The sequence below is a fragment of the Camelus ferus genome, chromosome 23 (assembly GCF_009834535.1).
Source record: "Camelus ferus isolate YT-003-E chromosome 23, BCGSAC_Cfer_1.0, whole genome shotgun sequence".
In the NCBI taxonomy this organism is placed as follows: Eukaryota; Metazoa; Chordata; class Mammalia; order Artiodactyla; family Camelidae; genus Camelus; species Camelus ferus.
In genome coordinates this window covers 16,200,103-16,227,352 of record NC_045718.1, presented here as the reverse complement: position 1 = coordinate 16,227,352, position 27,250 = coordinate 16,200,103, and the positions used below count along the sequence as shown (strand labels likewise).

Genomic DNA, 27,250 nt, shown 5'->3' with positions numbered 1-27,250 from the left:
CAGCAGGATTTTCTCCTTAACCTCCAGGGTGTCTTACTGAATCACTCCTGTCCCACCTCAGTGCCTCTGGAGTCTTCTGGAGAGATGGAAGGACAATCTAGGATCAAGGCAGTGCCGCCCCAGATGTCTTGAAGGAAGAGACCCCTGGCCCCAGCTGGGGACTCCCCCTCTCAGCCTGAGCTGAGCCACGACCCCGGTGGACGTTCATTCCTGGAAATGACAGAGGCTTACGAGTTAGAGGTTTGCTAGACTTCAGGTCACCTTACACATAAATTGTTGTAAGTCCAGTTTCTTGAGCTCCTTTACCATATTGCAAACCCCCATCTGGCCCCTGGCCCTGCCTGAGAAGTCAGGAGGGCGAGGAACACTTCCCCATTGCACAGATCAAGGCACAGAGCTTACAGATGACTCAAGTTCTCCGTTACAGCCCCAAACCTCCCAAGGGCCCTCAGGGCTTCCTAGACATGGCTTGCCCCCTTCCTCAGGGGTGTTCAGCGTCCTCCTGTCCCCCTCAACACCCTAGCTCTCCAACCTTCAAAGCAAGCAGCCCCAGGACCCCACCCCTCGGGGGGCCTCAATGGGTCCCATTGTCCAAGAGGCTGCTTGGCTTGACCCCAGCCCCAGAGCAGCAGGACAGCAGGCCTGGAGAGGGGTCTGCCTTGTCCCCTCCTCGCCTCAGCTGGCCGCCCTGAGGGAGCCTGTGGGGCCGGGGCCCCGCTGAATGTGACCTATTGTCTTCGGGGTGGATTTAGGAAGTGCCAGGCTCCCATCAAACAGCCCTGCTCCTCAGGTAAAACAAAAAAAGGGCTGTTCATTTGGGACCTTTCTTCCTTATCTCCTTTTCCTATCTCCTCGGGCTTAGCTATGGTGTAGTGTTCGAAACCACTTCCCCTCCGAGCCAATCGGAGGCCAGGGCTCACCCCGTGGCCCTGAGGTAAAGTTATTTATAAACGCCTCCCTGGATTATTTGAGCAGAGCCCTTTCGCACACCTCTGGAACACCTTTCGGCTGCCCGCTCCCCAGACACACCTGCAGCCCTGCCCAGCTGGCTCTGCTCACCCACCGGTAAGCCCCACCCAGCCCACCGCCACCCCCCACCCCGGGCTGGGGTCATCCCTGGAAGAGGGCAGGCACTGGGGCAGCGAGAGGTGGGATGACAGGAACCAGCCTATCAAGGGGATGGCTGTTTGCCACCCTGAGCACAAGTGGCAAGGAGGCTCTGGCCCCTGAGTCTGAGAACCGCCCCCAGCCCTTCACCTCTGAGAAGCCCATGGGGTCCTCACTTCCCTGTAAGGACCTCAGCCGCAGTGCAGGGGGCTGAATGTCTGCCAGACCCCGGGATGGGGTGAGGAGGAACAGCCAGCTCCCTTGCAATGGCTTCTTTCCCTTGCAGAGGAAAGAACAAAAAAATATTGGACCTTCCTTGAAGCGCCAGCCTTTGAAGCTGCTGGCTGCACCTCTCCCTTTCTTTTCAAGTCTTGGAAGCAAAAATCTCTTAATGCTTGGCTCACCCGTCTGTGTGGCTGTCTCCCCCCCTTCTGCCCTCCAGGTGTCCTCTCTCACTCATTCACTTCTCCACCAGCTGGGGGCACCTGTGTGGGCTGCAAGGGATCCCATGTGTCCCCATTAGTCCTGAGAGGGTGGAGGAGGTGGAAGGAGGGGAAAGTGAGCATTAGGAGAGGGCGAGCAAGAGACCAGGTCCAGCAGGCAGGCAGGAGCAGGACCCAGCGACCTGACTCCTAGTGGATGCTATAGCACAGGAGCGTCTGGGCCAGCTCCACTGGCTCCCGGCCTCCTACGCCCTCATCCTGCAGCTCTGAGGGGTCCCAAATCACCCTCAGGCAATGCCCACATTCCTCAAAATCAGCTCACAGGGTCTCCAGCCTAGGCCAAGCAAATCTTCTATCATTCTAGCATAAACTGCCCCACTCACACTTTGACTCCACTGGGTCTGAGCGCAGGTTGGAAGACCGGATTTAAGGCCATGTCCCTTGGAGGGGCACAGCATCCTAACTAAGCAGGGCAGACGAAGGGAGGGCTATCCTCCTGGATGGCTTCACTCACACAGACACCCCTCTCCCGGAGCCTCGTGGTCCTCCCCCATCCCTCCCTTGGCCCTGGCATTCAGAACCCGCAAGACCCTCCTTGGGCAGCACTGAGACCAGCCCACGGCTCCTCCCCCACCAGGCTCCTGGGGCACCCTCCAGAGCCTGGCCGATGTCCTGAATGTTCATTTGTATGAGGGCACAGGTGGACTGTTCTTTCTCTCTTGTTGTCCAGAGACTTCCCAGGAATTGGCACATAGCAGGTATTTAGTAAGTACTGTTGAACTGAATTAAACAACCCAAGTCTGGTCCCAGTGAGCTCCCTGAGGGAATGAAGGACAAGCTAGGCACTGAGCAAGCTCTGGATTCCTTGAACCAGAGCAGGGGGCCCTTCACGGGTCTCCTTGGACACCCAACTGCTTCCAAATGAGACTAACCCTAGTCTCCTTACAGACCTCTAGGAGTCTAACCTTTAGCGTCCGTTTCAGGGACCCATGACCTTGGTCAGGTCTCATTGCTAGAAAGGGCTTTTCAAAGTCTAGCCTCTTTTGATGGCGTTTTGCAGCCGTCCCCAGCAGGGAAAGCAAAGAGGACCGGGAAAGGCCGCCTAGAGATAAGGAGTGGGGATTTGAGGCTCTTCTCCAGGGGGATACCAGCCCCTAGAGCAGCCAGAGAGCAGGAAGGCAGCGAGGGTATCTCATGCTCCCCCTCCCATTACTAATGAGGAAATGAGGCTGGGGTGAAGAGAGGTGGGAAATTTTGCCCCAGAAACATGGGGACAGTCGAAATAAAAGGAGTATTGATAAAATGCCTTGGAAACTCACAAGCCTCTACAGCCTCACTTCTTCCTGCCTGGGACGTGGTCACCAGCTGGGACCCAATCTCTCCTACCCCATCCCCAGTTCCCACCCCACCCACTCTGTCACTCAGAGGAGGCCCTTTCCCTCCGGCTTCCACCCTGGATGAGGCAAGGAGGAACCAGCAGCTAGGGCAGAGGGGAAACCTCAAAGTGACCTTTCTTCTTCCCAGAACACAGCGATTTCCCAGGTAGGGACCAGTGATAAGAAAGCCAGGGTGGGTTGGCCAAGCTGGGGTTGCTCCTGTGCCTGGCACATGTGCACATCAAAGAAACCCCCCCACACATGCATTCACCTGGCAGGACTGAGGACCAAGTCAGCCTGGGCCACAATGACAGGGTCACCTCCAGACCTACCGAAGCCCCACAGACAGGCTCCTCGCCTCCCTGCTCCCCGGATGTCCTGCCCACTCCTCAAAAGATTTTCTGTGTTTCTCTCACCAGTTCTGGGAAATTTTGGAGGAACACGGGAGTGGGGAAGGGCGGGTGGGACACATGTAGGAGCAGATGGGAAAAGGAAGAGAGAGAAAGGCAGAGTGACCTTCCTGAGGTTGCAGAGAAGCGAGGAAGAGAGCCCTCCAGGGTAGAGTAATAAGAACCACACAGTCCGAATCTGTTGCACGTGTACGGTGGGCAGGCACCGTGCCAAACCTTCCTATGCATTAACCTGGGCACTATGCCTGAGCCCACCCCTCCCCACAGTATTCTCAAGGGTGATGGAGAGAGACCTAGCCAGAAATATGACTGGGAGGAGATTCCAGTGGGCTTTCTTTGTTGTGAGCTCACTTTGGAGGAAATTAAGATTCTGATGAGGGTCCTGAAGCCCAAGAGGCGGGTCTGCTCTGGCCTGTGCCCTCCCTGCAGAGTCCATTTCCCCTTCATCCCCATCCCCAGCTCATTTTCTCTGCAAGACCCCTATATCCCCTGGCCCCAGATGTGACCTGCCAAGCCGGGGGAGTTGTCCATACAACCACCTCTTCTGATCTCTGCTTTTCCTTCTTCACCCTTAAGCCCCACAGCCCCCATCTAGGTCTCTCCAGCAACTCAGGACCCTCCTCCTTTCCTCCACAGTGGGGGAGGGGGCAGGGGCACGCTTTTGTCCCTCAATATTGTCACATGGCACCAGTGGGGGATGGGAGGCGGTGGATGGGAGGCCTGGCTCGGTGATACACACTTAAGGCAATAGAGTGCTCGACTTTTTTCAGCGATGCTGACATCACTTGGCAGGGCTGTGTGTTTGTTTAACTAGGGATCAAGTCTTCACATTCCCTATACCTCTCTCCCTTTCTTGCTCCCTCTTTCACCTTCCCACCCCAACCTAGCATTGTAGGAGCCCTCTCTGGGGGTCCCAGGGAGCCCCTGAACTCTCTGAGAACCCTGGGAGCCATCTAGGAGAGGAGGTGCCTCCCACCAGGAGGCCAGCTCACCCTCTTCCGCCTCTCCCATCCCCCTATCCTCCTTGGCCTGAAGGACTGGCTGCGGGTGAAGTAAGCTCCCCTCCTAAGCCCCACCCGGCCTCAACTCCTATTCTTGGAATTAGGAAGTATGACCAGGGCACCTCCTCACCTGGAGCTGGGGCAGCTCGTGTGACTGCCAGTTCACCACTCTGTCCCAGTCCCGGGAAAGCCAAGCCAGGAGAGGCGTCAGGACCCACAGCAGAGCCCAGAAGTCCTGTATCACTGGCTGGGATGCAAGGTCACCAGGGTGGTCCGATGCAACTCAGGGGCAACCCCAGAGAGCAGGATCAGGGTCGTCTCTGGCAGGTCTGGGGCCTTTTCAACAGGAGCACTTGAGCGGGAGTTGAAGGCCTTGTTCGAATTCCCATCCCGCCTCTAAGAGTCAGTTTCCTCAACATGAGAGAGTTGGACCCGCCTTGTCCTCAGGTTCCCTTCTGAACAAATCTTTCTGCGTCTGCTGCTGGATTCCCGTTTTTATATGTCATGTACACTCAGGACTGGGAAAGCTCCCGAAGCCTTCTCCCTTTCAATATCCTATTTCTGGAATGAAGTGAGCTGAGGGCATGAAGAAAGGGACAGATTTTGCATTCCAGTAAAGCAAGGGCGCTTCCCTCCTCCGTCAGCCTGTGTAAGCAGGAGGTCCCCTAGCATCTAACCCTCACCTGTGTAAGGCCCGCCCCCAGAGGGAGAAACATTCCTGCAACATCCACCTGTGCCCTCAGAAGAATTTCTAGCACCATCACCCCCTTTCCTGCCTCCCTTCCCTGCAAGTGACAACCAGCAGCGGTCAAAGCCAACAGTGGAGTACAGGCTGGAGAGGGCCCAATAAAGGAGATCCAAGGAGGCCAGGGTGGTCTTGAAAGGTTTCACAGAAGAGGAAGAGGAGCGTGGGAAGAGGGAGGAGAGGGAGGAGGAGGAACCTAAACAGGTCTTAAGGATGGGCAGGGCTAGAAAGGCAGAATGAGTCAGGGCATCTCGGGGAAGGAGGAAAGTGTGGACATAACTCCAGAGGGAAAACTGAGGAAGCTTGCCTGAGGGTGCTGAGTAGACAGCCTGGATGGAGTGGGCAGATCCAGCCGATACATCTCCTGAGTCCAGCAAATCAGGGCCGGGTGGTAAAAGGACAAACATGCCGCAAAATAAGGAGTCTGGGTGGGCTTGATCCTCCTGGAAATGAGGAAGCTGAGGGTTTCTGAGCAGGGGGCATGGTCCAAGGCTAATGCAACAGTCCAGGTGTGCGATAAGACCTGGGAGGGTGGGGACAGGAGAGACACTGGAAGGAATTAGCAATGGGATTTGATGAACAACTGAATGTGGAGGCTGGCAGGAGGGGAAGGGCAGGAACAAGTGCTCGGGGTCGGGGGGAATGGGGCGGGGGAGTCGGGTTAGTGTCAGTAGGACCAGGTGTTAGCAACCCCCTCTCCACAAACTTACCACCACTAGCACCTTTGAAAGCAGCCTGGGAAGGGGCTTTGGGTACCACCATCTGCTGCTTGGCATGGAAACAAGATCTCCCATCAGCCCCCTTCCCTCTTCTGGTTTAGCCCCCTTGACATTTTTGGCTATTCCTTTACAAGCGGCCTGTTGGGTGGCTGGGCACTGACTCCCCAAACTACAGGTCTTCCTCTGAAGTGGGGCTGGAGCTCTGGATTCCTCTGGAAGGTCATGCCCTCAACTCATTGCTTCCCAAAGGGCCTGCCAGGCAAACCACTGGAAAACTGGACCTTTCCAGACCCTGGGGAGGGTGGAGAGGGGAAGGAGAGGCAAGGTCACCCTGCCTCACTGGAGGCAAAGGGCTGGAAGCCTCTGAATAATCTCTCCCAAGAGGAAAGAGGCACCCTCCCATCTTAATCATAGTAATCATCGCCGTTACCATTTACTGGGTGCCCTTGGAAAAGCAGCCACTGCACACATATGATCTCATTTCATCCTCACGGCAACCACCTGGGACTGTTATTATCCCCATTTACAGGTGAAGAAACTGAATCTTTGAACCCAGGTCCTTCTGGCTCCAAAACTTGTGCTGTTTTCCTCATGCGGCTCAATTTCTCACTTCTCCCACTGAAATATCTCAAATGCCACTGCTCTTACTCTTACTTACATTTCTGCCATGTCTTCTCCAAAGCAGCATCCGTTGATTCACTCAACAAGCATTTGTTGGATGCATACTGAGTGCCAGGCAAGGGGCTGGGCACAGGCGCTGTGGGCAGGCTCCTTCCCCCACTTCCCTGCCAGTTGGGTATCTGTGAGGGGGTGGGGGTTGCCAGGCACCCAGCCCACCCTTACAGGTCCTGGGGGACCCCAGGGTCCTGTGACCACATGAGTGGATTGCACCAGAACAACCTTCATCCACCTGGACACAGTCTTATTCACAATAACAACTCGCATTTGCATCACTGCTTACATGTTACATAACCCTTTCTTGTCCATTTACTCATTGGATCCTCAGAACAAGCCTGTGAGATGATATGTTACCTCAGTTTTGCTGACAAGGAATCTGAGGTTCAGCAAGGTTAATACTGCCCCTTCCACTTCATCAGTGAAGCCAGGACTAGACCCCAGGTTTCTGGGCCTTTACTGCTGTGTTCTCGTCCACAAAAGGTATCAGCCAGCCTGCTCCCCTCTGATAACCTCTCACTCACCCACATTCCCCGCTAGGAAGGCTGGGGGCATCCTGATCTCACTTTTTGGGGGGTGGGTAATTAGGTTTTTATCTATTTATTTATTTAGTGGAGGTACTGGGGATTGAACCCAGGACCTTGTGCCTGCTAAGCACATACTATACCACTGAGCTATATCCTTCCCATCTCAAGTCTTCTGCCAAACTGGCCACAGCCATCCCACACTCCCCACCTCCCGGATGTCAATCTCTCTCTAAGCCTGCCCCATCTCTTCCTCTCCCTCCGTCTTCCTCTGAGGTCCTCCAGGAGGGCTTCTGCCAGCTCTGGGGGGGCGGGAGACAGGAGAGGGACCAGCAGCGGGAGGAGGGAGGAGGGAAAGATCCCTGCAGGGAGCTCCTCTGGGCCTCAGGGGCCCTAGCCCTTAGCTCTGTCCTGCTCAGCTCCAGGAACGTCAGCAAGGTTGCGCAAAAAGCGAGGAGGAGAAAGATGCCAGTACACAAGGGTGGGGGAAAGGTTAGACACAGGAAGCCGTGGGAGAGCCAGCCTGATGTGGACCATCTTGATTTCCCCAGACAGACTATCGTCCCCCTGGGGAAACCTGTTGGTGAAGTTCTAAGCAGCTCCTTTAAGAAGGTCCTCCTGAGGTCACCTCAGCTAAGCCCCTACCAGGCAGGCTGTTTTCTCTATTTCTTCCAAGCTGACTGGTTGAACGGGATGAGCCTTTCTGCCAGGGAAACTGAGGTCTGGGGAGCCAGAGGGGACAGTGGGGGGCACCAGGGGCTGACGCTGGGGGTGGGGAAGGGGCTGACCCTGCTGAATCCCAGCTGTGACTCCCACCTCCTTTTTGCCTGGTGTTCAGCGGGGGTGACAGCGATGTCACGGGTGTGGAGTGCCAGCCACATGTTGGGTGCCAAGCAAAACAGCCAGGGCAAGTATATGCATCATCGGTGCCTGGGAAGGAAGGCCACCAGGAGAAGTGAGTCTGGCGGAAAGACTTGAAAGAAGGAAGGGAGGCACCTTGCTCGCTGGGGGCGGGGAAGACAGAATAAAACTCTGCTGAGCTAGGACTGGAGAGAAGGCCCAGGCCGGCGCTGGAAAGGGATGCCCCTCACTCTCCCCTGCTCTGCTTCTCCCAAAGCTTGTAAATGCCCCAGACATGAGCCAGCCCAGGCCCCGCTACGTGGTAGACAGAGCTGCATACTCCCTCACCCTCTTCGATGATGAGTTTGAGAAGAAGGACCGGACATACCCACTGGGAGAGAAACTTCGCAATGCCTTCAGGTAACGTGGCCCAGAGCCCAGACTCTTCTTTCCTCTCCTTCCCACTAAAATCCTCCTGCACCAGGGGCATGGCTCCTGCATCAGCGTCCCTAAGACAGGACTTGGGGAAGCCTTGGGGAAGTGAGGTTCTGAACCCTGCATTTGAGATCCTACATCTCATCTCTACTGAGACCCCCAAGGAGGACGGGGAGTGGGAGCAGGGACCATCCACAGCTCAGAAGGGTTGTAAGGCATCCCCACCCCCCCTTGGGTGAGGTCTTGCCATATTCTCAGACCAGTTGAGTCTCTCCTGGGTTCTTAAGGGAGCTGGAGAAGAGCTTGCTACCTCCCGCCTCTTCTTCTGTGTCCTGTCTCTTCCTTATCAAGAAAAATCTGAAGCCTCCACCACCTGTGCACTTTGTCCTCTTTCCCTCCTGGGTGCTCCTTCCCTTCCCCAGTCCAGACAACGCCCAGAGGCAGCCCCTGCATTCCTGGGCTCTCCTAAAGTGCCCCTACCAACAGGTGGTCTCACCGGCCCCCGGGCTCGTTCCGCTTTCAGATCCCTGGACCTGGGCTGGGGTGTTGTGAAACCATGCCTATAAAAAGGGGGCTCTGCCAGGTGACCTAAACCCACAGTCTGGCTGCCTGAGGTTATAAGCTTCACCTTCCCCCTTCCCAGACGTCTGGCTGACCTCCCTCAGGCCTCACTGTGGTCTGGCTTACCCATCCTCACTCCCCTGGGGAAAGAGCTGATTCAGTTACCTGGATTCAGGTCAATGGCAATAGCTGAGGTGGAGATGCAGGTGGAACTGGTTCAGGCTGGGGGAATCACCCACTTGAGTCTTCACTGAAAGCCCTGGTCCAACCCTCCCTCTCCTGGGAGGCTCCTTCTCTGCCCGGTTACAGTCAAGACCATGAGTGCCAGTGTCCAGGCACCATTTCTATAGCTGTGCCCCTCGGATGGGTGGGCTCTGCCGGCCTTTGTGTCTAGAGAGTTTAAGTTTGGGTTGTTTCTGTGCTGGAGGGATGAGGGTATCTGCTGTTGTCCTGAAAGGTGAGGATGATGAAAATCATAAAGGGAATTAAAAATTCCCACAAGGCTGGCAGGAGAGCCTTGAACGGTGCCTGACACACAGAAGGTGCTCTGATAGGTATTTGTTTAATGAATAAATGAATGTCTAGAAAGTGAATCCCTCTGTCCATTTCCCGCTTGGCTTCTGGAACCTCTGTCTAAGTGTTTGGCATCTGTTTCCAGCTCTTCTCTTAGGCTTCAGAATGTTTTGCACCAAATATGACAGGCTTGCAAGTAAGGCTGGGCATGTACAAGCCCTCCCGTGGGCTGTTTCTCTTCCCCAAGCCAGCTCTCCACTCACGAGTCCAGTTCCCTGACATGAACAAACCTGATAGTTTCTGAAGGGCAGGTTCTCTCTTAGGACGATGCTTTAAACTAGTCCAAGTCCAACTCCCCATCCACCATCCCAGGGTTGGGAGAGGCAGCTCCCCGCCCTCAAGGAGACCAAGGAATCAGACGTTGATGGTGATGCTGTTTCACAAAGTGTTGGTTGGGACAGAAAAATCTATGCAGACTTTACAGGGTAGGAAGCATTGACTGTGTCAATTTCAGCTTTGGGTGACATCCAGAGGACCCGGTGTCAGGGAAACTACGGTTGAGCAATAGCAGAGGGCAGCAATTGGTGCCGGGCAGGCAAGGAGGCCTAATCAGAGCAGGCCAGTGAGTCACCTGATGGGCCCTGAGTATTTGAGTTCCCTCATCTGGGAGAAGGAAAGCAAGCTCCTCCCACCCTCTTCCAGTCATCAATCCACCAGTTGTCACCCTTCAGACTGAAGGCCCTTGTTCCTACCGCTCCGGAGCTGCTATGAAAAGACCTCAAGGTGCTCAGCAAACAGCAGAGAAAGCAACTCTCCCCACCCTGTGTTGACCAACGAACAGCTCCCCATTCTTCCCTCTCCTGATGAATTAACGGGGGAAAGAACTCCAGCCTTGGAGTCATTGCACACGAAGGATGGTGCGTCAGCAGAGGCGCACCCTGCAGGGACAACGGAACCTTCCTTTGAGGGGAAGTTCCAAGAAACTGCCCCCACTCAAACTAGTTTTAATTCAGGCCCATTCTTTCTCTTATTCATTCATCCATATCAACAGATATCTACTAAGCACCCCAGTGTAATGCACGAGGTATACAAAGACGAACAGACTTCTCTCCATGGTGGGGTTTATTGCGTAGTGGGAGAGATAGATGGAAAGCAAGAAATTACAGCACAAGGTACACACAATGCTGCAGGAGCCCAGACGAGGCTGCCCGGTGCCTGTGTCCCATCCGGCCAGAGAAAGGCCATCTGAGATGGGGGCTGGACTTGACATCTCGGAAGGCTAGGCCACCCCATAATCCATACCTTTAGCCAAAACTTGTAGACTCCACAGGTGAGCAGCCAGCACTCAGAAGACCTCCAGCTGATGCCCAGGAAGTGGAGATGGCTCTCAAGAGAAAGTCCCTGCCTTTACTTCTCAGCATCCCTGCACACCCCACAGTGTGCCTGCTCACTGACTGTTGAAAGAGTTTGGAATGAATGAGGGAGGGGATGAATGGATGACCAGGAACAGGATGTTATAATCTCTTCCCGACTTGGAGTGTCCAGGCTGTGCAGTGCTGACTAGAAACCTGCCTTCATCCCTTCTAGGTGTTCCCCAGCCAAGATCAAAACCACGCTGTTTGGGCTGTTCCCCGTGCTCTCTTGGCTCCCCAAGTACAAGATCAAAGACTACCTCGTCCCGGACCTTCTTGGGGGCCTCAGCGGTGGATCCATCCAGGTCCCACAAGGTGAGGGGATCCCCTCAGCCCAGATTATTCCTCTCCCCGCCCCTACCCTCTGCGACCTCCATAACCTGACCATGCCCCTGGGCCTTCATCCTCTCTGTCCTGTTCAGGCATGGCATTTGCTCTGCTGGCCAACCTTCCTGCAGTCAACGGCCTCTACTCCTCCTTCTTCCCCCTCCTGACCTATTTCTTCCTGGGGGGCATACGCCAGATGGTGCCAGGTAAGTCCTCTCCCCTCTCAGCAGGCAGGGTGGCCTGGACCACAAGGATGGATGGGTGGGTGGCAAAGAGGATTTGGGTGATTTCCCATCTGCATTGTCCTCTAGTTGGTGCTGGGTGGTCCTGGAGGGACTGTCACTGTGAGTGTCAGTCCCAGGTCTTCTGTGACCTTGAAGAAGCCACTTAGCTTCTGTGAGCTCACTTAGCATTAGCTGTTCAGTCTCCCTCCCTGGAATTGTGGGGAAGACTGGGTGGAACAAGATACACCATATGCCATAAAGAGCTCAACAGAGATGAGAAATTACTGTCTAACTCCCAGAGGGGTCCCAGCAGGCCACTTCAGGGACATTTGGAGTCCTCCGGCACTAAGTGAGATGGAGAAAAAGGGCCTGGCCACAAGGTCTATTTTCTGGCTCAGGCTCTGCTTGTATTTCCCAATCCATATCCTCATGTGTCCAAGAAAATAATATTAAGTTGGGGTGAAAGCACCTTGAAGAGTGTAGATCCTGGTTAGATGTGAGCGGTTGTCGTGCAGGAGAGGAGCCTTGCAGGCATGGGACTCCACCCCCGCAGGGACTGGGAGCCCCTCTCTGGTCTCCATGGGTGTGGTCCAAGCCTCTGACTTTTGCTGGCTGGGTGGGGCACCACAGGTACCTTTGCCGTTATCAGCATGCTGGTGGGTAACATCTGTCTGCAGCTGGCCCCAGAGTCGAAATTCCGGGTCTTCAACTATACCACCAACGAGAGCTACGTGGACACGGCAGCCATGGAGGCGGAGAGGCTTCACGTGTCGGCGACACTAGCCTGCCTGACTGCCATCATCCAGGTGAGGGGCACGGCCTCCATCTGCCAGGGCCCCACCTCAGGGAGGCAGCAGCCCACCCTGGCCCTGCCACAGAGTCCCAGTTTTGACATTGAAGCTGCCATTTAGGGCTCTGCTTCCTTCCTCTTTCCCATTCTGAGGCCACAAAAGACCTTGAGAAGTCAGAGTATCTCCTCATCTGCCTCCAGCAGGTGCATAAGACCAGCATCTGCTCTAAGAAAACTGTCCTGAGCTAATGGCTGTCCAGAGGACTCAGGGCCCCTTTCCACTACCCTTTCCAGTGCCCGGCTCTCTGCCAGCACAGTCCTCCAGTTTCTCTAACATCCCTCACCCCGCTCCAGCCTCCTCCGCTCCAAGCCGCAGCATCACCTGCACGATGTAAATTGCCTTTCCACCACATGCAAAGGACTGCCAGGTTTTATGAAGGCACACACAGCTGGACAGAATATCAGAGCAGGAAGCAACCTCCGAGGGCACCTTTCGTTCATTGATTCATTTGATTAATGTTTTTTTGGTTGTTTCACTGTGCCAGGAACTAGGCTAGGCTCTGGGGATAAAAGATAAGAAAGAAAGAGACCCAGTTCTCAAGGAGCTCACAGCCCAGTGAAGGAAGTAGCCAAATCAACATAAATAAATGTGTCGGCAGTGAGATAAGTAACATAATGGAGCTATGTACCAACAGCAGTGGGAACACCAAAGGGAAAGTCAGGGAAGGCCTCTCCTCAAAGAGAGGAGGTGGCATACGACCTCAGCCTAAAAGGATGACTAGAGAGGGGAGGGTACAACTCAGTGGTACAGTGTGTGCTTAGCATGCACAAGGTCCTGGGTTCAATCCCCAGTACCTCCACTAAAATAAATAAATAAACCTAATTTCCACCCCCACCAAAAATTTAATAAGTTAAAAAATTTTTTTAATTAATTAAAGGATGACTAGAAGTTGACCAATAACCAAATGAACAGGGCACAGAAGGACAGTCCAGGCAGAGAGAACAGCACCCCAAAGCACTGAGGCCTGAGAGAGTGTGAACTGACCAGGGAATAGCAAGACAAGGAGTTTGGTGTGGCCAGAGGGCAGGGGGCCTTTGGGAAATGGGCCAGAGAAGAGGCCAGAAAGGTAGGGGCCAGACAATGAAGTCTGAGGTCCCTTAAGCAGTAGCTTTGGGTCCAGTTGGATCATTCAGACCATGGGGAAGATGATGGGTGGGAGGTGGGTTCGAATCAAAGCAGGGGACCTGTTGGGAGATGATGCGAGGTCCAGGCAAGAGTGATAAGGGCTGAGACCAGGGTGGTGGCCATGGAGATGCAGGGTGGACTTGAGGAACATTTTGCCAAGAGCCAGATGAACAGGGCTTGGTGATTGATCGGGCATGAGAGGTGAGGGAGGATGGCTCCCAAATTTTTAGTTGGCCCACTGGGTGGATGGGGGTGCCACCTACTGAGAGAGGAAACACTGGTGAGTACCAGGTTCATTTTACAGACGAGGAAACTGGAGCCAACGAGGGTGAAGTGCAAGAGGCCCGGGCCCTGAGGGACTAAAAGTCTGCTGGCAGTAAAAGACAAGGTCACCAAGGGCGCATTTCCCTGGAGATACTGCCATCCCAGGGCTGCACAGACCTCTGCCCTGGGTGTGGGTCAGGCAGGTGTGGGAACTGCCGACCTTTCTTGGTCTCCTCCCACCCTTCTCTCCTCTCAGATGGGCCTGGGCTTCGTGCAGTTTGGCTTTGTGGCCATCTACCTCTCCGAGTCCTTCATCCGGGGCTTCATGACGGCCGCCGGCCTGCAGATCCTGATCTCCGTGCTCAAGTACATCTTCGGACTGACCATCCCCCCCTACACGGGCCCAGGGGCCATCGTCCTTGTGAGTCTAGGAACACAGCCCTGAGAACAGAGAGGGGCTCGAGCAGGCACATAAGCGGAGCTGACTGTCTTAAGTTGTGAGCGCCTCTCTATGAGATGTTCTCAAGGGCAGGCCGGGTGACCAGCTGTTCAGAGAGGATTTCGAGGGGTTCCGACTTTGGGAGGGAGGGTCAAACACATCAAACACATGACCTTGAGGTTCTCTGTGATTAATCCCTGCAGAAAAGGAGAGGTACAGTCTCCATCAGTTCCCCGTTCCAGTGCCTCAAACCCTTCCTGCCTGGGAAGTCCTTCCTTATGTCTAATCTCCATCCCTCTCCTTTAGCTTGAACTCCTTCTAGAGAAAGAGGATGGGATCAGCAATGCCCTCCCAGTATGAGCTCCAGACGTGCCCTTTGGGAGACGGTGGTGGAAGGTGGGGCGGGGTGCATGAGCAGGGTCTGGATTTTGCTTTGGTGTGCCTCCCTGAGCGCTGACGACGTCCCTTCACTGAGCCAGAAGCTGGGTGAGGGGTGGTACAGGAGGAAGGGGTGGGAGCCCATGGGTGTGATGCTCTCTCCCCAGACCTTCATTGACATTTGCAAAAACCTCCCCCACACCAACGTCGCCTCGCTCATCTTCGCCCTCATCAGCGGTGTTTTCCTGGTGCTGGTGAAGGAGCTGAATGCCCGCTACAGGCACAAGATCCACTTCCCCATCCCTACAGAGCTGATTGTGGTAAGGACCCCACCTGGGACTGAGGTGTTGGGGCCCAGGCAGGAAAGGCTGTGAAAAAAGGGATCCAGCTCCAGCCAGAGCCCAGGGAGCCCCTCCACCCATCCCCACCCCCTGCTCACTGTCAGCCAGTGTGACAGGAAGTAGGGGTGAATCCACTCCACCCACCCCCCATACAGCCCTGGCTCCCACTCGTCCTGCTCCTCGGGTTGCTCCTCCTTAAGAAGGCAGGGCCATGGGAATAGAGGTCCTCAGAGGAAAAGGAGGCTTTAGAGAGATCCCTGCCCTGGCCCCAACTTAGAGCCAATCCCCATTCTCCACTTTGGGGTTTGCAGGTGGTGGTGGCAACAGCTATTTCCGGAGGCTGCAAGATGCCCAGCAAGTACCAGATGCAGATTGTGGGAGAGATCCAACAGGGGTGAGTCAGGGAAGCCTGGGCCCACCCACATCACACTCCCCACCTAGGCTCAGGGGCTGAGATGAGATGAACTCTATGAAGCCAGCTAATGCTGGCTGTTTCAAGAGCAGGAAGTCTTAACTGCCACACAGACCTCCCAAGTCTCATTCAATGGATGCTGTTAAAGCAAACCCTCTCTGATCAGTCCTTCTCTGGTTCTTCGCCTTGCTCTAATGCATTGGCTTTTTTACCATGTGGAAGGGAAGCTATTAGGATCAACATAATTCATTAAGCATCTGCTCTGTGCCAGGTACCACGCTGGGCCCTGGGTGGGGACGGGCAGTGGTGATGCTGCAGAGTTGGACAGGGTGATGGAGAAAAGGCTTCACAGCACTGGGGGCTGTGGATCTGGGGACGGGTGAGCCTAAAGAGTCCGGACTCTGGATGTGAACAGACGAGGCCCTAACACTTCCTAGCTCTGTGACCTCGGCCAAGTTGTGTTCTCTAAGCCTCTGGTTTTTGCTTTGTCAATGGGAGCGATGGAGCTGCCCTGCAGCATGGTCCTGGGGATTCAGACTGGAAAGGGTCATTCCTGTAAAGGCCATGGCACAGAGTGGGGCCCGGCTGTCCCTGTGGGTTGATGAAGGACTCGGAGCCCTCCCTCTCCTCACACCCTTGGGCCCTGCCTCCTTTCTGGCTCCTTGGCAGGTTCCCCACTCCCGTGTCACCTGCGGTTTCACAGTGGAAGGACATGATTGGCACAGCCTTCTCCGTGGCCATCGTGGGCTATGTCATCAACCTGGCTGTGGGCCGGACCCTGGCCAGCAGGCACGGCTATGACGTGGATTCTAACCAGGTAGGTCCGGCCACCCCCGGCAGGGCTGAGCAGGATGGCCCAGAACCAACGGAGTCCTGGCAAGAGACAGCTTGGGGCTCTGGGTTGAGGTGAGGAAGGCTGCCTGCCCGTGGGGAGGGAAGACTCTAATGCCAAGAGGCTGACTTCTACTTGATTGGGAGTACATGGCTTTATAGCAGTAGGGGCGCTCTTGAGTTCAAGATCAAGCTTGTGTTTGTTTTGGCCTGTACCCTGCATCCCATCCCCCATCCACCCTAGCTTCCAATCCCGCCCCTGTGCCCACAGGAGATGATCGCCCTGGGCTGCAGCAACTTCTTCGGCTCCTTCTTTAAAATCCATGTCATTTGCTGTGCCCTCTCCGTCACTCTGGCTGTGGATGGCGCTGGAGGGAAGTCTCAGGTGAGCGCTGGACCAGTGGAGTAGGGGAGGAGTGGGAGGTGACCAGAGCAATTGCCCCAGAGAGAAGGCCAGCTGCATCTCCGACCTTCCTCTCCCCTCCTTAGTCTCCACCCCACCAAAGGCATCTACTGGAAATAAATCAAGAGGGAGAATTTCACACCTATGCCCTACTCCCAACCCTTTCTCTGAATAGATCTCAAGCCTGTGCGTGTCCCTGGTGGTGATGATCACCATGCTGGTCCTGGGGACCTATCTGTACCCTCTCCCCAAGGTAAGAGCACAGCCCGAGAGCAGAGGCCAGCGAGAGGCTCCAGTAAGACCAAAATCCCTAAGAGCTGTGTGGCACCTTACAGATTACAATGTGTCACACTTTGTCCTAATCACAACCTGTGAAGTAGTCAATTCTCCCCATTTTACAGGTGAGGGAAACTGAGGCTGAGAGAGTCTAGGTGACCTGCCCATGGTGATACAGCTCACAAGTGCCGGGCTGGTCTCAAACTGCAGCCTTCAGACCTCAGAGTCCATGCCCCAGTCAGTGCTGACAAGTGCCTGTGGGTGCCTGGCCAGGAGGGCTCTCGGCATGGGGCCGCTTGGGGATGAGGGAGGAGGGGAAGGGCAAAGATGGGCCCTGTGTCTGTAGCATCTGCACTCCCCAGCCCTAAGATCCGCTGCAAAGATCTGGGGGGTCTGCCAGCGGAGGCGTTCTAGAACTGCAGCTCTGTCCTGCCAGGCTGCAGGGTCAGGCATTTGCAGGATGGGCCGGAGGAAGGGGACACCCCGGGGAACAAGGAGCAATGTTCTGCTTCCCCAGTCTGTGCTAGGAGCCCTGATAGCTGTCAACCTCAAGAACTCCCTCAAGCAACTCGCCGACCCCTACTACCTGTGGAGGAAGAGCAAGCTCGACTGTGTAGGTATTGGGCGACCTCTGGGTACCCATCGTGCCGCTGCCACCTTCTCCAAACCCACAGCCCTGTCAGCTCTTCTATCAATGGTCCCTCCAGTTGGCTGCCCCCTAATTAGCATCGCCGGGTGTTAAGAGCTCAAGTTGCAGAGTGAGACATCTGATTTTCCAATCCTAACTCAACCGTGGCCAATTAGCAAGTCCCTTAACCTCTGAATCTCGACTTCCTCATCTGCGAAATGGGTATTTTATACTCTTCACCCACCAGGGATGCTTATGATATAAGATAAGATAAGGAAAGAACATACCATCTGAACTGTAACTCGGGTTCAATAAAACTTAGCTATGACTATTTTTATGATTTACAGTTCCAAAGAAAGCAAAATGAAATCACTTTAAAATAACAAAAAAGCCTAGAACCTAAAGCCAGCGGACCAGGATCTTGAGCAGGTTAAGTTACCAGACTTCTCTGGAGTTCTGTCTCCTCCTCTGTAGTGGCAGTGATAGCCGCGGCTGCATCACACGCTGGCTCTGAGGATTAAACGAGATCATAGTGGGAAACCGTGTGACCATAAAACACTCAGCAGACATGACTTACTGTTTTGATTACTCACATTCCCAGCACATCTTCCACTATGACAGTAGAAATGAGGCTACCTTGTATTGACGCCACTGCATTATCCCCACTTATGCCCCGCCACAAGCTGTGGAAGGGGATTTACTAACCTCCTTTCAAGATGATGAAACCAAGGCTCAGAGAGGTTAAGTAACTCATCAAAGGCCACAGAAGTCGTAAGTGGTAGAGTCAGGACTGGAACCCCAAGTCTTAGACGGCAAACCTCTGGGCTGTACTGTCTCCTAGGGAAGGAGGCTCGCCTGCATGGTAAGGGAAGGACATTCTTAAATCCAGAGCAGTGACTGGTCCATCTGGGGTCCTCCAGTGAATGAGGAATAGGGGGGAAAATGATGTCCCCGTTCCCAGCCCCTAAATCTGCTTTTACCACATCCCAACGACCCCGCACTACAACAATAATCCCTGACATTTACATAGCGCTTTGGGGTCCCCTCTGAGCTTCACAATTCTCTGCAGCAGAGAGGGCAGATTTGTTTCCTTTAGAGGAACCTGGGGGACACTGATGTACCATAGGAGAGAACAGTCAAAACTGCAGCCAGTCCTGCCCCTCCCCACCCTTAGCCAGGCCCCAGGCCACCAGGCCAGGAAGCACAGCTGAGCACGTGTCAGGCACACAGCTGGGTGAAGGGAACTCACATGTGTTGATCGCTCACTGGGTCCCCATCACTAGGCTAAGAGCTTGCCTTCCTTGACTCCTTAATCCTTTCGTGAAGCTGGTATTATTACTCCCCCTTTGTGGATTTGGCAACTAAGGCTCACATAGCCAGTAAGCAGGAGAAGGAAACTTGGAACCCAGACGTATCTGACCCAAGACGCATACTCTCGTCACCACACCGTGCTGCCTCCCTGTGTGTCCTGGGGTTGCTATTACACTCAGTCTAAGGGAACTGGGCAAGTGTAACCAAAGCGCAAATACATAAAACAGTGCAAAAATGCCATGAAAAGGGAAGGGAGGGCCTGAGGTTGTGCGGGCAGAGAATGGCCTTGGCTGATGCAGGAAGACTTCCCCAAAGGGGCAGTTTTCTCCCCGGGCCTGCTCTGACATCTCTTTCCCCGCAGTGCATCTGGGTGGTGAGCTTCCTCTCTGCCTTCTTCCTGAGCCTGCCGTACGGTGTAGCGGTGGGCGTCGCCTTCTCCGTCCTGGTTGTGGTCTTCCAGACCCAGTTGTAAGTAACAGCCCCTCCCACCAAGGCCCAGCAGTGGGGCCCCTGGGCTCCCGTGCTGAGGCCAGGCCCAGCCCTCTGCGTCCTGCCGCCTTCTGGGCCTGGCACTGGAAGGAGAGCCGAGTCCAGCCAGGACTCTCACAGGCTGGGCTGTGTGACTCCCTGTATCCTGAAAACTCAGAAGAAGCCATCATGGTTTCAGAGGGCTGGGGGCCCAGAGAAAGTAGGGGACGACCTGGGTGAGCCTCAGTGTCCTTCCAAGGGCACTGCCAGCTCCCAGACTAAATGGGACCCCACCCCAAGGGAATACCAGGCCAGAGGACAGCTGTGCCCTTCTTATAAAAACATTAAGTAGAACAGACAAGGGGGTCCAGGCCAGGGCAGGAAGGATGCTGAATGTTAGGGAAACCCTGTCTTCTCTTCTTGAGAACTCAGAACCAGGATGTGATGACTTCAAGGCCACTTAAGCTTGTCACCTTGTGTAACCCACCCCTTCTCCCCCGCAAGCCCCAGTCTGGGAGCTATGTCAAGGAGTTGTCTGTCATCCCTCTAATAATAGCCCAGCCACAGGCCACCAGTCACGTGTCTCCAGTGCAGAAAGACAAACACCAGTTCAGAGTGAGGAAGGGACCCTCTGCCCTGCCTCTGACCAGCCCCCAAGCCCCTGCCCCAGCATCACTCCCGGCCCATCCACTAATAGCCTTCTCTTGTATTTTTCTTTTCCTTCTTCATCTAGTCGAAATGGCTATGCTTTGGCCCAAATCACGGACACTGACATTTATGTGAACCCCAAGACCTATATTAAGGTGCGTAATCCAAGCTTATGACCCTTCTCTTTTGCCCTACCCACCCCCCCAATAAACGAGGGCTTTTAAAGAAAGCCAATAAAGACATTGCTGCTCCCTGAGCTGAGTGTCCCTGTTAACAGGCCCAGGAAGTCCAGGGGGTTAAGATCGTCACTTACTGCTCCCCACTCTATTTTGCCAACTCGGAAATCTTCAGGCAGAAGGTCATTGCCAAGGTAAGGCTCAGTCCTCTGGTGAACAGAGGGGCTGGACAGATTGTGCCCAGAAGATGCAAGAAAGGAAGCTGGGAGCCAAGAGCAGGCCACCTCCAAAGAGCGTGGAGGTCAAGGCTGCTCTGGGCTCTCTCCCTACAGACGGGTGTGGATCCCCAGAAGGTACTGCTGGCCAAGCAAAAATACCTCAGGAAGCAGGAGAAGGGGAAAATCATGCCCAAACAACAGAGGAAGTCTCTGTTTATGAAAACCAAGGTGAGCTGAGGCTAGGAAGAGCCCATGCCCTCTGCCCGGCCCTCTCTGGTCTTGTCACCTGGTGTCCCACCTCCCAGCATGCTTCAAGGCAAAGACATCAGGTCTCTGTGGCCGTTGCCTGGTGGGTATCCCCTCCTTGGGGGAGAGGTTGCCAGCCCCTGGGGTAACTGCTGGACTCCCATGGCCCCTCATTTTCTGGCTAAGATAGGATATGCCCATGGACTTATGAACAGCTTCAGATGGGGAGCAGCAGTGATTTTCTGGGGTACCCAACTAGCCAACCTGGAGCTAGCAAAGCAGATGTTGGTGTGGGAGTTCTGGAGAGAAGGCGGCAGATACGGATAAATGCAGAAAGGAGCTCAGTCATTCCCAAGGGGCCTCCTCTCAGAGCAGACTGGGCTGAGGCTTCAGTGCCTCTCCTGGAAGAGTCTTCCAACTTTACCTGGGTGTGAGAAACCAAATGTGCAGGGGCTTTGGGAGACGCTGGTCCTACGGGGTTTTCGGGGCTTGTGTTCACCACCACCAAGTTCAGTGACACACCTCCACTTTTACGCTCTTTGCCTCGGCCTCAGCTACAGCCAAGTCTGGTTGATTCTGATGATCCCTGACTCTGCCCCCTACTCCCACCCTTCAGACTGTCTCCCTGCAGGAGCTTCAGCAGGACTTTGAGAACCCCTCCCCCACGGACCCCAACAACAACCAGACGCCTGCTAATGGTGCCAGCGTGTCCTACATCACCTTCAGCCCTGACAGCGCCACAGCTGCCAGCTGTGAGCCACCAGCCCCTGCTGAGACCCCCACTGAGCCCAGTGACATGCTGGCCAGCGTCCCACCCTTTGTCACCTTCCACACCCTCATCCTCGACATGAGTGGGGTCAGCTTTGTGGACTTGATGGGCATCAAAGCCCTGGCCAAGGTGAGGCCCTCGGGCAGAGGGAGCGCCAGCCCACCCGCACCTGGGCACCTGCACCCCTCCTGTCCCACACCCCCTTTCTTGGGAGGCCTCATTTCAACCAGCTGAGCAAGAAAGCTCGCCAAGGAGGCTAACAGCTCCTAAGATCCCTTTCCTCAAGAGGCCACCAGGACAGGATGCTCTTGGCAGAGCCACCCCTGCAGCCCATGACAGTGAGGGCCTGGGAGAGGTACCAGAGCTCCAGCCCTGCTGGGCCACCCTGTCCTAGCATCTTTCCAGCAGAGGCCATTGCAAGTTCCCTCTCAGGCCACCCCAGGGTCCTCTGAGTAGAGTTCAGCTTGGCCCTGGTTCATAGTCTGCTGCTCCTTCACACACTCACCCAGACACTCTAGCATCAGCTGGTACCGGCCAACCAAGGAAAGAACAAGAAATATTATCAGGGCCCTGCATCCTTAGGCCAAACAGGCAGCCTATGGGACACCTTAAATAAATGAACACATCTGATAACTTCTCAGCAGCCACCTCCAATGGCAAGGAATCAGCAAACCTCAGAGATGGCCCAGAGAGAGGCAATCAGGGGAACCGAGGGGTACAGAGAGCACACAGGCTGATGTCACCATCAGCCAGGTGCACAGAAGGCTCCAAGCCAGCCATGGGCTCAGTCTGCTTCGCTGGCCTGGACCTGGCGTCCAGGCAGGCGAAGCACTAGCCTCTCTGGGCCTCGGTCCTTCCCTGAAGCTTCTGCCTAAAGCCACGAAGTCTGGAAAGAGGTAGAGTCTGGGATTCTAAGCCACTAAAAGAAAAGGCCTGGCCCCATAAGAAGGGGCCATGGGGACTTTAAGTGGCCGTCCCGTTGGCAAAGGGCCACGTCCGCCCCGCTGTGCAAAGCAGCGGGCCGGCACTCCAGGGACAAGTGGTGCGCTCTGTGGCTATTTTTATCCAGGGCTCTCGGGGCTGCTTGTTTGTTTGCTTCCCCTCGGAAGTGCATTTTGTGAATCACTTTTGAGACCCACTCAGAACATTCCTTTCCTTTTGTCTCCTACCCCAACACCCTCCCCGACTCCCCTAGCTGAGCAGCCACCTTCGGGAAGATCGGTGTGAAGGTCTTCTTGGTGAACGTTCATGGTAAGAGGACAAGCTGAGGGGACTGGAGGGCTGGGGAGGTGATGGGGTGAGCACAGGTTGGTGGGACGCTGGATAGTGAGGGGGCTGGAAATAAGAGCATCCAAGTGCTCCCCCAAACTACTGCCTGCTCATGAAAGCTTCAGACACAAGTCAGGAGAGACTGCGGCCAGGTTACACAGACATCCTAGGGGTCTCAACAACAGCGTTGGAGATCGTGGAGTTAAGAATGGACAACTAGGGTGTGTGTGTCTGTGTGTGTGTGTGTGTGTGTCTGTGTGGCGGGGGAGAGGAAATTAAGCTTATTTATTTATTTTTAATGGAGGTGCTGGGGGATTGAACCCAGGACCTCATCCATGCTAAGCATGTGCTCTACCACTGAGCTATACCCTGGTCCCACAATTAGGATTTTCACTTGCTCCATCACTAATTTGCCATGTATCCTTGGTCAAGTCACTTTATCTGTCCAGGGATCAATTGCCACCTATGTAAAATGAGGTTGAATTTGGGAATCTTCGAATCCAAAAGTCCATGAATAAGCATAAAGCACACACATACTATAACTATTGCAGGAAGAGGCAGATAGACATTTTTATATGCACACCATCTCCAAGAGGCACCCATACACAGCCCCAAGGAGGTGTCCGCGTCGCAGCGGACTGTCACCTCGTTAGCGTGCGTGTGGAGTGCAGGGACGTGGACACACAAACACACAAGGGAGTGGGAAGGCGCACACACACACACACCCGGCTGCCCGCAGAGGGCCAGCCCCTTCCTGCAGGCCCAGCTACCCAGCTTCAGCACTGACTGAGCACGGCCCGGGCTCCGTGCAGGCTGCCCTCAGGGAGTCTGTGCTGACGGTGACCTGTTCTGCATGTGCTCCAGAGTTAGAGTCAGAAGATGCTGCCCACCCTCACTGAACCCTCCTCAGGAAATCATCTCCAGGATTTGGTGGGAGTAAAGGCTCTGTGCCACACATTGGACATTGTGGGACAGTTCTAGGTAAACAAGAGGAAAGACAGCCTCTCAAGGGGCAGAACTGGCGGTCGTTTTAGCCTTTCCCTCTGCAATCACCACAAAGTACGGAATCCCTGAATCAAACTGCTTCCTTCTTGCCCTGGGTTGAAGGTTCAGCATCCTCGAGCTCACATTGCCCTCTGCTGTCCAGAACTGATACTGCAAGGCCAATGGCAAGGCCGTAGGACATAGCAAGAGCACAACCGTCAGGGATCTTATCTCCTTCCCTCTCACCATCTCCCCCACCCCCAACTCCAGTCCACCGTGGTGTGACCTTTGAAGGTGATATTTCCTCCTTCCAGCCCAGGTGTACAATGACATTAGCCACGGAGGTGTCTTTGAAGATGGGTGTCTAGAGCGCAACCACGTCTTTCCCAGCATACACGATGCGGTCCTCTTTGCCCAGGCAAAGACCAGCAACGTGGCCCCAGGACATGACTTCCAAGGGGTAAGATGCCTGAACCTGGGGAGCCCTCAGCCCCAGGGCACTGAAATAGCAGGACAGGGTGTAGGGGGAACAATCAGAAAGAACATAGGAAACAGTTTGGGTTCCAAAACCAATTCTGTCATTTAACTTTCCTGAATCTAATTTTTTTTATCTGTGGAATGGGTACCCTAAAGTAACACAGCTACCGCACTGAAGTGTTCTTTTGTTTTTGTTTTAGGATTAACTGATAATTATATCTTTTATGTCACTTGAAAGAGCTTTGTCTATTGTAAAATCCCTGATTATGGAATCTATTGTAAAATCCTTTATTATGAGATAATTTCCAGATCACACAAATACCCAGAGCATAGTAGGTTATGCCTGGTGTCCTGGCATTTCTCCCCCTCCTGCTCCTTCACCCTTTCTCGAAGGGGTTTTGGGGAAGGGAGGGGAGTAAGCCTGCCCATTTTAATTTAGCAGAGCTTGGAGATTTCAGGCTAGTGATGGATGAAGAGTATGGATCAGAGTTTTGTGTCAGATTCTTGACATTTAATTTACTATCTCAGTAAGTGGTATGCAAATGAGCTACAAATCACATTGTCTACAAATAACACTCCAGAAGGTGGGGAGGCAGAGAAAGCCCATCCCACTGGGGTCCCTGCCCAGGGCTCCCCAGCCAATCCCACCACCCAGGCTCCCCTCCCAGCTCATGCTGCCCTTCGCCTCCCAAGACTCTGTGCCGCAGCTCATGATAAAAGCCTCTCCTGCCCTCTGTGGGTCGTAAGAAAGGCTTTTCTGGCCCTAGAGCAACCATTTGCTCTTTGCTTTAAAAGACCGAGCAAGGTGAAGCCATCTGTTCTAAGCACTGAATGCCTGCCCAGGGAGACACGGGGCCTGGCGCCCGCCCACAGCCCACAGAGGGAAACTGGGGGAGCCACCGCCTTTCTGGCCTCATGCACCCTGTCACCAGAGCAAAGGGAGTATCTGGAAGAATCTTCATCATCTGGCATTGCATAAATAATGTCCAGTTAATACTGTCTATATATTCTTTAAACTGTATATTGTATGTATTATATATTTACATATTACAGACTATTTTCACATATATATATGAATTATATACACACAGTTTTCAACAGCATGATGAGGTAGAAAGCCAGCAAAGTGAGTTTGATGGTCCTACTTTTACAGATGAGGAAAGAACTTCCCAGAGAAGGGAAATGGAGCCCCCAGGTCAGGCAGCTAGCCAATCACCCTTGTAAGCTCAGTAAACCTTCCCTGCCTCTGAAATGCCCACGGAGGAAGCAGACCCTGATGCACCCCTGTCTGGTGTGAGGACGAAAACCACAGCTGTGCTGAATTTTGTGAGGCAAATGAGGGAGGAGAGGGAAGGGGCAGGAGGGCGAGTTATGAGTCAGAACACACAGTGCCCCCTCCCAGCCCCCAGCCTGCCCTTGATGCCAATCTGTCATTCCGTTACTGGAGCTCATTCTGCACTGGTTTCCCCCTTCCAGCCTCCAGTGGACCCTGAGCTGTCATTGTATGATTCAAAGGATGACGTCCCCAGCTACTGGGACTTAGAGCAGGTAAGCTAGTGGGGTGGGGGGTCAGGATGGGAAGGAAGGAGACCCTCTCAAACCCGAAGTGTTGGCTGGGCTCTCTCACCTCCAAGCCAGAGCGGTCACCTTGAAGGCAACAACGTTTCTTTCTCATCGTTCTTTTAATAGCAGATCCTAATTCTTCTCACTCCCTGCAAGGCATCGTGGGGGAAGGGAGAGTCACTGGACCAAGTCCTAGAGAGCTAATATCTATTCTTAACTTTCCAACACAGCAGCCACGTGACCTTGAGCAAGTCACGTAACATCACAGCCCAGTTTTTATCTTTGTCAAATAAGGGAAATATGCGTAATACCTGTCCTGTCTACCTAACAAGATTAGTGGGGGATTCTTTTGTTCTTTCGTTAATTCAACTGGTATTTACAGAGTGCCCACTACTTGCCTGACACTCCTCCAGGGTGGGCACACAGCAGTAAACAAAACAAAGATCCCTGCCCTTAGCAAACTTAAATTCGGGTAGGGTCAGATGAATTCTAGGGGTGCAAATTCAAGGGATACAAATATTACTGCAAGTGGACAGGCCTTAAAAACTAAGAATGGAGCCATGGAGGGTATAGCTCAGAGGTAGAGCGCGTGATAAGCATGCACGATGTCCTGGGTTCAATCCCCAGTCCCTCCATTAAGAAAACATAAACCTAATTACCTCTCCCCACCAAAAAGAAATAACCAAAAAAAAAAAAAGAAAAGAAAAGAAAAGAAAGAAAAGATATAGCTTTAAAATAAAAAGAACTGATAGCTATGCAGATGTGAAGTGTTAACTTCACATAGAATCCTGTGATCTTGACATGAAAAGTAGCCTCACTCGATGCCCTGAATTCAGAGAAATCGGATGACCAGGTTTAGAGAAAGCTGGCTTTGAGTCTCTTAGAAATAACACCCCACTTTGTGCCTCTTGCCATTCTTTTTGAGCATGAATTCCAGGGTCCTCTGAACATATCTCTGCAAGTATGGGTGGCATGCGAGAGGCATTAGAAAGTAGAGCCAGGGCCACAAACACTCAGCACTGATTTCTGTCCCCCCGTGGAATCTCCAGCACCTTCCAAAAAACCTGGATAGGACCAAAATAGCTTATCAGAGCAAGAGAGGACTTCAGAGCTTGTCTGAGCTCAACCCTCATTTTACCTAATGAAGTGAAGCTTAAAAGGAGGGAGCGACCTGTGCAGGTCACACAGCACTCCTAGGGTGATTCAGAATTAGATCTGAAGCATCTTCTCTTGTTCCTTCTGTACCAGCTCATCTCTTAGGCTGACCTTGCCTCTCCGCGGTTCGCATACACACGCACACACACTCATACACGTTCCCCCATGGTGCCTCTTTCTGGCCCGGGGCTCAGCCACCTGGTGATCGCAACCACTCTGAACACACTGGATCTAATGCTCTCTCCCCCTCCCCTTTCCTCCCTGTGGCCCTGCAGGAGATGTTCGGGAGCATGTTTCACGCAGAGACTCTGACCGCCCTGTGAGGGCACAGCCGGTTCCGTGCTGCCTCCAGAGCGCCTGGCACCTGGGGCCCCCATGAAGGATGAGCCTGGGATCACAGGGAGTGGCGGGTAGAGGAAAACGCCTCCACCAGGACTCCAGTACCTCTCCATCCTCCTCCTCATCCTCTCCCATCCCCCCACCTCCCTCCTGACATCTGCAGCAGGGAGAGCCACCTCTTCACCCTTCTGCTGATCCTCAGGGCCCCAGCCAGCAACGAGCAAGCCTCCTGCTCACTCCCCCACACCCACCCGCACCCTGTCCGTGGCAGCTGATGGGACTCCCGACTGTCGGCCTTTGAGAGTGAGCCAAGAACAGAGGGGAAACCATGTGCGGACACAGGGTGCAAGCTTCAAAATTATCCTGG

At 54.0% G+C, this 27,250-nt stretch overlaps 1 protein-coding gene across 3 annotated transcripts; it reads left to right on the top strand.

Annotated features, from left to right (window-relative positions):
* The first annotated feature begins 989 nt into the window (after nt 1–989).
* SLC26A9 (solute carrier family 26 member 9) lies at nt 990–27,250 on the top strand. Of its 3 annotated transcripts, none has more exons than XM_032467037.1 (21): nt 990–1,065; nt 8,118–8,260; nt 10,937–11,076; nt 11,184–11,294; nt 11,943–12,118; nt 13,809–13,973; nt 14,537–14,689; nt 15,022–15,104; nt 15,792–15,939; nt 16,225–16,338; nt 16,532–16,609; nt 17,069–17,245; nt 18,933–19,039; nt 19,773–19,842; nt 19,965–20,057; nt 20,196–20,309; nt 20,944–21,225; nt 22,292–22,347; nt 23,664–23,809; nt 25,303–25,374; nt 26,820–27,250. In XM_032467037.1, exons 2-19 carry the CDS (start codon nt 8,136–8,138, stop codon nt 23,677–23,679), a joined length of 2,208 nt encoding a protein of 735 aa, XP_032322928.1. In that variant the 5' UTR covers nt 990–1,065; nt 8,118–8,135; the 3' UTR covers nt 23,680–23,809; nt 25,303–25,374; nt 26,820–27,250. The 3 variants fall into 3 exon arrangements, with proteins under 3 accessions (XP_032322928.1, XP_032322929.1, XP_006182340.2); XM_032467038.1 differs by lacking the exon at nt 990–1,065 and adding an exon at nt 7,704–7,720; XM_006182278.3 differs by lacking the exon at nt 990–1,065 and having other exon boundaries at nt 8,024–8,260; nt 17,150–17,245.